This window comes from Odontomachus brunneus, unplaced genomic scaffold (genome assembly GCF_010583005.1).
Source record: "Odontomachus brunneus isolate Ranch 3 - 2012 unplaced genomic scaffold, Obru_v1 Obru_scaffold_101, whole genome shotgun sequence".
Lineage (NCBI taxonomy): Eukaryota > Metazoa > Arthropoda > Insecta > Hymenoptera > Formicidae > Odontomachus > Odontomachus brunneus.
This window is the reverse complement of record NW_022639551.1, coordinates 1,035,963-1,047,349: the sequence shown is the minus strand read 5'-3', so window position 1 is coordinate 1,047,349 and position 11,387 is coordinate 1,035,963. Positions and strand designations below refer to the sequence as shown.

Here is an 11,387-nt window from a genome sequence, read left to right as displayed (position 1 = left end):
TATATATATATATATATATATATATATATATATATATATATATATATATATATATTAAAGTGTGCAGCGAAGAGAGATCCAGACAACGCGAAGAACGTTAAATAGGATCAGTGTTCATTGTGCAGTAGTACGAAATTGCTTCCACCACAGCATCTCCAATAATCGTCGCGCTCCTTCCATCTTCCATCTCCCGTCACCCCCTACGCCACTTATCCTCGTGTACATAGTCTTCATTCGTTAGATTAATGAAAAAAACGCGTATCATTCTCATGGTGTATTATTAACAGCGACAACAGCGAATATCATTATTGTTACACACTTATAAAGGCTATAATTATTTTTAATACAAAAACGTGTTGCAAAATCTCAGCCTCGAAGCCTCTCCTGGCGTTTCTTCTTATTTCTCCTACCGACCGCGACGTCTCCGACGTCATTATTTACGGCGCAAAAAAAAATTATACGGACTCGATCGTCGGTTGAGATCGGTCAACACATTCTCACGAGGAAATCTGGAAATTCCCGCGTCGTTAACGGGAGATATAAGTTTAGAGGAAAGAAGTCTGCCTTTTACACGTCGTCGGGCACGTTGTTCCGACCTGTCCGTTACGTTATAAAATGTTACACATTAAATGTAACGCGCGCAAAGTCAATAGTACCGAGATCTCTTGGATATCAGTTCAGTATTCGGATATTGATATATTCGTCATAACTTCATCGGGGATTTCACTTTTGGAGACACGTCGTCGTCATTGCTATTCCGGAATGTGAGAGAAAGTAGAATAGAATCCGCGGCGGGATCGTTGCAGTTGTGAGAGATACCGATGAAGCGACGGTTAAATCCGAAGTAGTAACGTAAAAATGTAGAGCAAGGACCGGCCGGTGCGGTTATTTCGAGTTTGCAGCGTGTAACGGTCTAGGCATTCCGAGAAGCTCGCAGGCTTCTTCCTTTTTCAGCGAGTTCAGTCTACAAAGGAGGATGGAGGAGAACGGTAGAGGGAACACGCGGTTGGTTTCAGGGTATATTTGGATGTTGCAGAAACGGGGCTTTCGTCTGAGCGAGTCCAACACGTAAGCGCGGAGTAATTATAGTATCGCGATGTATCAGGACGGAATGTTGTGCTCGAGAGGGAAGGAGAACGTATCTTCACTCGAGAGTGATTTTCAGATCGAGAATGCACACGGAAAAATATAAACTTCTCTCGAATAAATGTTACTTGTTTCGAGTATTTCATACGAGTTTGTGTATCCACTAATCTACCATAAGTTCGTCCTAAACGTCAAATTTATTCAACATACATCCTGAATTCTAGTAAGTTTAACGTCTCAATAAAAAATATTGAATTAAAAATTCAATTTGCTACATAGAGTCGAGCCAACTTTTTTTATGAAGTTTTGTGATATTTTCCTCTAAAGGAAAAAAATTAATTCTTTTGACTATATGATAAGGAACTTTTTGCAAATTTGTACTATGAATATATTTTAAAACTATTACGAAAAAAATATATTCTTTGTCGAAAATAATTATTAAAAGAAAAAAAATATACTGAGCAATCGCTTTTTTTGATAGTAGAATTATATTTTTCCGTGTGTGGGCTTTTTTAAATAACAGGTCAAATAAAATGTTCATAAGGCATGAACCTCTCAGTTCTTCATTTACTTTTAACGTTGTTCTACGTAATATTGTAGAATGAAAAAATTGTCATAAACAATTTTTACGTTATCTGTTATTGTACATTAAAACGAATTCGAAAACATGTAGCAATAGAAATCTGTCCTCGTAAACATGATGACGTGTTACTGACATAAAATATGTAAAATATGTAACTTCATTACCATTGACGTTAAATAACTCGAAGTATTTTTTACATAATTTCAACACCATTTTATTCTCAAAAAATTTCTCTAAACTTTTTATTCTCCACTATTACGTCTATTTGTCTCATATACGTCATTAATGATGTAATTTGTATAACGTTATTTTGACGGAACATGTTCACTTACCATGACATTTACAATCGAGAGATATCTGACTTATACATAGCATTGGTTGCTTTCCAGCAAGAGACACAAATCGACACAAGTATCATCCTATCTTTGCTATTCACTAAATGTGGAACAAAAACAGAATGATGTTTGTGTCGACTTATGTCTCTTATTGGAAAGCAACCATTATTATTCACAGGAAAATTAATTGTCAAAAACCTGATGGAAATATTTTACTAAAAATCTCTTTGAATTGGCCTCTTTTCACTAAAATTCATTACATTCATTTAAAATTAAAATTCTTTAAAATTCATTAAGATTCTTCAATATTAATTAAAATTTATTAAGATTCTTCAAGATTAATTAAAATTCATTAAAATTTGTAAGATTTATTTTATTGTTATATAACAATAAAATTAATTTTATGAATTTTAATAAATCTTAATGAAATTTACGAATTCTAATGAATGTTAATGAATTTTAATAAATTTTAAACAATTTTAATTAATCTCAAAGAATCTTAATGAATTTTAATGAAAAGGGATCAATTAAGAGAGATTTTCAGTAAATATTTCAATAAAATATTTCCATTCAGAGCGTATAACTATTACTATACAAAACTTTATGGTTATTGTTAACATTCAATAGTTCTCTATAATTATTCTGGTAAATTTTCGCTCGCAGTTACTGTCAACCGACAATAACTGTTAGCATCTGTTTTAAAAAGTTGTTATAAAGCGGCAATTTTTTAGGAATACTACTAAACTGCAATATTCATATACAATATTCTTATATTATATCAATATTCGTTGCATATCAACTATTGTTGTATGGTTATATTGTTTCCAATGTTTGCCAGTAAATATGTCATTACAACGTTTTTTATGAATATTATAAATATAAATTATACAGAGTGTCTCATAACTGATGATATAACCGGGAAGATGATGATTCTACATGAAAAAATAAATAAAAAACATAAAAGCCCAGTATTTAAAATTCAGTATTTATTAGCCCAGTATTGTAAAGTGGACGCTTTGAATTTTATAACCAATATAGAATTTCAAATATTGACAATTCATTTGTTACCAATATTGACTATATATTGGGTTATATTGGTCAAATATTCTCCCAATGTATGCCAATAGTTGTTTTGGGTCATTTCAATAAAATTTGTTTGAATTCAACAATTTGCAAACTTAACGTGGTAGAATCTAAATTTCGACTCGTATACTGAATGGAAACTATAGTTCTTCACAGTTATTGTAGAAGAAGAAAACTGTTAATCTATTCAAATTAACTGTATATTCTTTTACAGTTCTTCAAATAATTTTCTTTACAGTTTCTCGTTAAAATTGTTTTCATATAAGGCTTTGTTTTCGAGAAAATCGTCTTTCAAAATTCGTCGGGCACTTAACTATGTCTCGATTTATTAAATCTCGCTAAAGGCTATCCAGATAGCACAGAGAATTCTAAAAGAATTCAGTCGTATGTCACCAATTCTGAGTTTATTTTTAGATACAAAAAGAATTCTTCAAAATTCAGTTTAATGAAAAAAATTCTTTTTGCATCCAAGAATGAACTCAGAATTGTTGACATATGACTGAATTCTTTTTGAATTCTCTATGCTATCTGGGAAGCAAAGCAGCACACATTTATATAAGATTTATACATATATAGTTCTGTTAATAACAATTTAACGATCGCCTATACGTATAGATATTTTTGAGTTCGTCATTTACTTTGGTATTTCTTTAAAAGAAGAAATTCTTTCACAAAGTTGTCTCTTATCAGGAAAATTGACAATTATCTTGTTATTAAATTTAAATAAAATAATTGTCGGTAATATAGATGTTCTACTGTTAACCACAGGCTGTTTTATCGATCTGTTGGTACAATTGCGCTGACGTTTAATCGAGATTCAAATCCTACTTGACCAAGCCTCGAGATCAGACGCCTGAAGGAAAACTACAAGTAGTTGCGCGATAAACAACGAAAGGCGCTGCGAGCCCGATTTCTAGAACTTTCGGAAATTTGCGTTGATTGCGCCGGCACGAGTGACTATAAGTTTCGTGAGAAATCGCACGAGTCATTCACGTATTGTATTTCATTCCGGTGAGCGGTCTAGAACAATCGTCGTACACGAGGTAGAGACATATTATTCCAGCGCACGTAATGGATCAGGTAAAAACCACCTCTACGACGTGGATTTATTTGATCGACGACGCGAGAGAGACGCGATAAATGCGTCCGTATATAAATTGTATCCTCGGCCACGCTTCTTTAGCCACCACGACCAATACTTCTATCCTCGAATAGTGTCCCGTTGTTTACGGATTTATAAAAGAAACTCCACGTTTTTCTGTCAATATCCATGAGATTCAATTCTTTCATGCGAGGTTACGTTTCTAATTTCGGGTCAACTTTGTTCATTAATATATGAAAAAAATACATATTATTATGAAAGAAAAACACGAAAAATATTTTTATATTCTTTAGTTCTCGTATAAGTATATTTCAAGGTTACATTAACAAATATCATTAATATTTAAAAAAGAACTTGATATCATTGACTTTACTGACTCTTTAGATCTATGAAATTGTTATTGAAAATTATGCTATGTACATATTATTCTATATAGAATAAAACAATGTAAATATATAGACATTAATATAAAATTAGATATCATATAACCTATTATAGGTACATGAAACACTGACTCATGATAGAAACTTGTGTATAGATGCTTGCAATTGTTTCTTTTTCAATTTAGAATCAATCCTTTTAAAGTTTAGTAATTTTGCAATACATATTCAAGAAAGGTCACATCACGGGATCTTCTCAACTTAATATATTGCGGGAGAGATAGTTGAAAGTGATTTCCAAGAAAAACTAAATAGAAAACGATACCAGTTGTTGAGATATTATAAAATTTGAAATTTTGATACCTTTTCCAACATATAAATTACTGATGTAAACAATATGTTTATGTAAGTCAGTTTCTGTGAGTATGGGACAAACAGGTAAAAGCAACAAAGGCAATATTTACTTTTAACATGTACTAAAATACCAAGTTCTGGAAAGATTGGCAAAAACTCTTATGTAAGGTTTTCATTCTGTTGAAATATGATTCAAATCTTTTGCCTTACATAATCGATGAGTTGTAGATCGTAATAACAAATGATATAAAGATTAGCAAAATTCTGTAAGATTTGAGTTCAGATATGTAGACATTTATCATGGAATATTTATTAAAACGAAAATATGCTATTTTAGTATATGAAAAAAAATATAGTATATTTTATTATATATTTGAGTAATGTCACTTAAGTTCAAACTAATCTTCTTATGTAAGTCTTTGCTAGTCTTTTCAAGATCTATTATTTTAGTACATGATAGACTCGTCAATCTAATAAGTCAAGAATAACTAAATGTTTTTGATATACAAATATGATATATATAATAAAAAACAAGTTTCTATAGGAAAACAATTACATATTGAAAACAATTTATTGTAAGAGATGAATAAGACTGCCAACTATCGAAAAATAACTATTCTTTTTAAATATATAAATTTTTCCAGATACATTGTATTGTTTACAACATCATCTTATAATATCTAGAAAAAAAGCATCCAAATTTTAAATTTTATTTTGTTATATTTCAACATCTAATGTCAGCCCACTTTTCTGCTGAGAAATTTCACACTTTCAAATATCTGCCGTACAATATACAAGGTATTTGACAATTAATAATGTATCTGTTGTATGCAGGTAAAATTCATCAAACCAAACACAAAATTTCTCTACCATTTTGTAAACAATTGTGTAGAATTTTGAATTATTGATTAAAGAAAATTGATGAACAATCACAATCTGAGTGGAAAGATCTTCTATCATTTTGCAAAAAAACTACGTAGATTTTTAGTTATTAATTAAAGAAGATTGATGCATTATTGCTGACAATCATGCACCAATCTTTTTTAATTGATAACTAAAAATCTACGTAATCATTTGCAAAATGGTAGAGGACTTTTTCTTTTAGTTGGACTTAATGTACGAGCATATGATGGCAAACGTCGTCATCACAGCTCATCTACCGAATCTTCCTTAACTAATAATTAAAAATTTTACATGATTTTATGCGAAATGGTAAAGGAATTTTATAGTTGAATGAGTCCTGCCTGCACACAACAGATATGTCACTAATTTTCAAACACTCTGTATATCAATATCAAAAGTATCAATGTAACTTTTTCTGAGTATTAACCAATTTTGTTGTAAGATCATGATATTTGTTGCTTATATTGTTATTAACGGATGTAATATTCAATGGAGGAATTTGTGTAAATGAATGAAAGTTGTTCTAATCTTAAATTACATATGATTAAGACTGCAATCTTTATATATTGCTTTGCAGGTAACATTGTTAAAAGAAAGTGGGAATGCTGCTTTACAAGAAGGAAAGTTTGATGAAGCCATCAAGTGTTATACAGAGGCAATTGCTTTGGATGGCAATAACCACGTGCTTTATAGTAATCGGTCGGCAGCGTACGCCAAGGCAGAGAAGTATAAGTTAGCATTGGACGATGCCGAGAAGACAGTTAATTTGAAACCAGATTGGGGCAAGGGTTACTCGCGCAAGGGCAGTGCTCTGGCTTACTTGGGTAGATACGATGAGTCCATCAGCGCTTATGAGAAGGGCCTGCAGTTAGATCCGAGCAATGCACAGCTCAGGAGCGGCTTGGCCGAGGTGAAAACACAGAGATCGGCGGCCGCGACGAATCCATTCAATTCTCCGGATATTTTTATTAAATTAGCCAACGATCCCAGAACAAAGGGCTACCTGTCCGATCCTAGTTATATCAAGCTACTGCAAGAGCTGCGAAGTAATCCGCAGGGTCTTGGCACTAAGCTGCAAGACACCAGAGTACTTACGACTCTCAGTGTATTATTGGGAATGAGCGACATAGAGGAGCCGATGGAAACCGAGCCGGCGATGCACGCACCGGAAGCACCGAAGGCCAAGCCGCAAACGAAGCCTGAGAAGAAGGAGGAGGAGAATCTGTCGACGGAGAAGAAGAAGGCTCTCGAAGAGAAGAATCTCGGGAACACTGCTTACAGAAAGAAGAACTTCGAAGAGGCGCTACAGCACTACAACAAAGCCGTGGAGTTGGACCCCACGGAGATCATTTTCTTACTGAACATCGCGGCGGTATATTTCGAGCAGAAGGAATACCAGAAATGTATCGACCAATGCGAGAAAGCCATCGAGATCGGCCGCGAGAATAGAGCGGACTTCAAGCTGATAGCAAAGGCGTTTACGAGAATCGGTCACGCTTACCAGAAGATGGCAAACTGGAAGCAGGCTAAAGTCTACTACGAGAAGTCCATGTCGGAGCACAGAACGCCGGAAATCAAGACCCTGCTCTCAGACATCGACAAGATCATTAAGGAAGAGGAGAGGAAGGCTTACATTGATCCAACGAAGGCAGAGGAGGAGAAGGAACTCGGTAATCAAAAATACAAAGACGGCGACTATCCCGCGGCGATCAAGCACTACTCGGAAGCCATCCGGCGCAATCCGGACGATCCCAAGTACTACAGCAATAGAGCGGCCTGTTATACCAAATTGGCGGCATTTGACCTTGGGCTGAAGGATTGCGAGAAGGTCGTTGAGCTGGATCCGAAGTTCATCAAAGGTTGGATTAGAAAAGGGAAGATTCTGCAAGCCATGCAACAGCAGGGCAAGGCGCTCACGGCGTATCAGAAGGCCTTGGAACTGGATCCACAGAATAGCGAGGCGTTAGATGGTTACCGTTCCTGTGCTGTATCCGCTAATTCCAATCCCGAAGAAGTCAGAAAGAGAGCGATGGCGGATCCGGAAATACAAAGTATACTGCGGGACCCAGCGATGAGATTGATCTTAGAACAAATGCAGAGTGATCCACGAGCTCTACAGGAGTGAGTATTGTGTGTCGATATGGATACGTGAATAATTCAATCATATATTTTCTAAGAAATTAATAATTTATATAAAATTTATTTGTGTTATTTATTTGTTACACACACACAGAAGAGGTTTGTTCAAAAAATAATACTGACCTACAAAAAAAAACTGATTTTGTCACGTGGATCAAATTATATGTTCTACATAGTATTTTTTATACTGAATTAAAAAATGCAAACAAACTTTTTATACTCAGGATTTCCCAGTGATGTCATTTTTAACTTTCAAGAAAATTGATTTTCTCTGTATGTACAAAAATTATTTATTTAATTTAAAATGTAGAAACTAGTTATTTTCTATTGTATATAGCTCTTGTTCTATTGTATATAGCTATTGTTATGCCTCTTTTCAAAATAAAAAGGAAGGGATGGCGAAAAGGCGCGAAATCGGCCCCCCAAAGACTATTTTATGAAATGAGATGATGGAGATTAACTTTTTTTTTTAAGTCTGTAGCATGTAAGGTTTACGAATGTAATAAACATTTTTTTAGTTCAATTCTGATTACAAGAAAATATTTGCCGAAGTTGACTCCCCAAACAGTACAAGATATCCTAAGTTGTCTCAGGGATGTTCTGAGGACATAGAAACATCCTCAGGATATACTCTGCACGTCCTTTGGATATCTGTGCTGTTAGAGTCTTCTTACGAAAATCCTCAAAAATAGCAATTTTTTTATTTTTACTTTGTTATTTTACATACGCAATCGAGTACCAAAGAGATTTTCATATATGTGATGTGATATGTAGGAGTGTATAATCTCTAACATAAATAAAAATGACTGTAGTACTACTGAAATTTGCGCTCATATTGAAAAATAAATATTAGCGAAATCTTTGTTCCGTACGACAGTTAATGCCGTATTGAAAGCGACGGGCGAATCGTCTGGTGCATGAATAATCAAGAAATTAATGAAGAAGTTTTAATCTTATTTTATTTTATTATTGTGCATTAATAAAAACATTTAACGCATTAATTTATCTTTTATCTGGGATATTCTATGATTATTGTCGATTGTGAATGATAGCTTGTAAATTCCACAATAAAGCAAATATTAAGATATATATCATTTTTTTTAAAGAATATCAGGAAATTTACTAGTGATATATCATGAAAAAATTAAAAAATAAAAAGAGCCAAAAAAGGCCCTTTTCGCCACTCTTCCTTTATCAGTTTTGTACCTAATTAGAGAAAAATTGTTAATCTTAATGAATTTTTATAGATAAATATATTAGTTTTGAAAAGAACTTTGGTTCTTTTCTCCACAACTTTTCTTCACAACTTTGGTAGAATTATGAAATAATAATTTTATGAAAATTGTTCTTAATATTAATAATACTTTGATATCCAGAATTTAGAATTAAATTGAATTGTGAATTGCGTGGAATATCCTATAGTGAATATATTAAATCTCAGATGACAATCATAAAAAAGAAAAACTTGGTGATGGAGAAATTCTGGATTTATTTTCAGTTTTTACACATAAAAATATATAAGCATATCAGAAATTCCATATGACAAATTATTTATCAACTAGCATATATATTTTATGATAATTGCGCTCTTTGTTATTTTAGATATGTTATTTTATAATATACAGATAATATAATATTCAGTAATGGATAAAAAAGATCTCAAAATAATGTCTGTTTTAATATGATAAATTCAAATCCTTCTTTGTTGAACATGAATATTAATAAATCTTTTTCTTCTTTGCAGCCACTTGAAGAATCCCGACATAGCGGCTAAATTGCAAAAACTTTTAGAATCTGGTCTCATAGCTATTCATTGAAGACGTAAGGAAACGTACATTACATATTTGTAATAATGAAAATACAACATTCTGTTATTATACATTTTCTCAACAAACGCACGCAAGTTTCTTTAATATTAAGGTAATCACATTCAAATGTATTCCAGATACTCTAACCACATGGATACTTATCGTCATACTGCTCTTAAAGAAACAAAAATCTGTGTTCAAAATATCACTCGAAGTAGAAGTTACGTTGTACACACGATTCTTTCATGCGGATGCAGTGGCCTTTAGTGTCATCGACGACTTTTGCATCGTGAGTCTTGTCACACAGTGATCATATGTATACTGATACATATATATAACATACATGTGTGAAGCTTTTTGTGCAACCAAGGAAAACAAAGTGTAACCTGATGGAGCTGTGAACTCTTGTGTAATATTTACATAAAAAAAAACTTACAGTTGAATTGGTGGCTAAGCTATGAATACCACTACCTTGGTAATTGACACGCAATAGCGCTATTGTATGTTTCAGATAAAAATGCATTAAGCTAATAATCTATTAAAATAGTAATTTCTTCACCTAAAATTATTTCTGTATATGAGGCAGATGTTAGATTTACATTTTACCATAATGGTTTAGTTCTTAGTACTGATGTTATAATGAATATAAAGTAAAACTAAAATGAAAAAGCAAGTAATACGAGAAACGCTTACAGAATAAAAACTTTTTAAATTGAATTGTCTACATGAGAATGTTGTTCTTATTAGTGGTTTCTTCATTAGATCCATCCTGTGTGCTTAGTGACAAAGTAGGAAAAAATATTGCTTAATTATAGAAATACAAAGATCACTCTGATCTTTATCGTTTAGCGCTATTTAAGGATGTATCTGAGGTACAACTCAGGTAGCAAACTCACGTTAAAATGACTTCCACATCTGATCAATTCATGACCAAAAATGTCAAAATGACGGTCTAATGTCACAGACCGATGACGACATCTTAAGACGACTTAATGTCTCTAAACATCAATAACACATCATTAAGACGTCATTATTTAGTCACTTGACGTCAATTGACCAGTTATGACCAGTTTTTGTCATTTTGACGTGAGTCTGGGAACTAACACCACGAAAATTCTGATAGAAGAAGTCAGAGAACATTTACCAATATTAAATAAGAAAAATTATATATATTTCAATAAACTTGTATGTTAACAACTAAAGCACATTTAGGTTAAGATATATTTATTTCTTTAACACAGATCAGTAAAATAAAAATACATCTTTATTTATCCATACACATTTGCAAGAGAATATACGTTAATTATAATGAAAATAATATATATACTTTTCTATTCACTTCTCAATGGCCGATATTCATATTTAATATAATATTAATATTCCGATCTTATATTTAAGACCGCTTAAGTTTATCTTCAGATGATGTACGGGTTATTTCATTGGCTACGGAGTATCTGAAGATGAACTTAAGCAATCTTAAATATAAGATCTGACTATGAATACCGGCCAATGGGTGTTTTCCAATTGCTTAAGGGGGAAGTCTACTGTAAAATTTTCAAAAAATCAATTTTTTGTTTATTGGCTTAAAAAATACTTTGAACCCTCTAAAATAAG

The 11,387-nt window shown here is 32.6% G+C and overlaps 1 protein-coding gene across 1 annotated transcript; it reads left to right on the top strand.

The window, feature by feature from the left end:
- Positions 1–3,985: 3,985 nt before the first annotated feature.
- On the top strand, positions 3,986–10,497 carry LOC116848837 (stress-induced-phosphoprotein 1). The gene is made up of 4 exons (XM_032825356.1): positions 3,986–4,167; positions 6,404–7,947; positions 9,710–9,786; positions 9,911–10,497. The coding sequence occupies exons 1-3, from the start codon at positions 4,159–4,161 to the stop codon at positions 9,780–9,782; spliced, it is 1,626 nt and encodes a 541-aa protein (XP_032681247.1). The 5' UTR covers positions 3,986–4,158; the 3' UTR covers positions 9,783–9,786; positions 9,911–10,497.
- Positions 10,498–11,387: the final 890 nt, after the last annotated feature.

What these genes read in the sequence shown, in the direction of transcription:
- LOC116848837 (XM_032825356.1), top strand. An exon ending in GATCCACGAGCTCTACAGGA is followed by an intron (nt 7,948 to 9,709) that starts GTGAGTATTGTG and finishes TCTTCTTTGCAG; the next exon opens with CCACTTGAAGAATCCCGACA.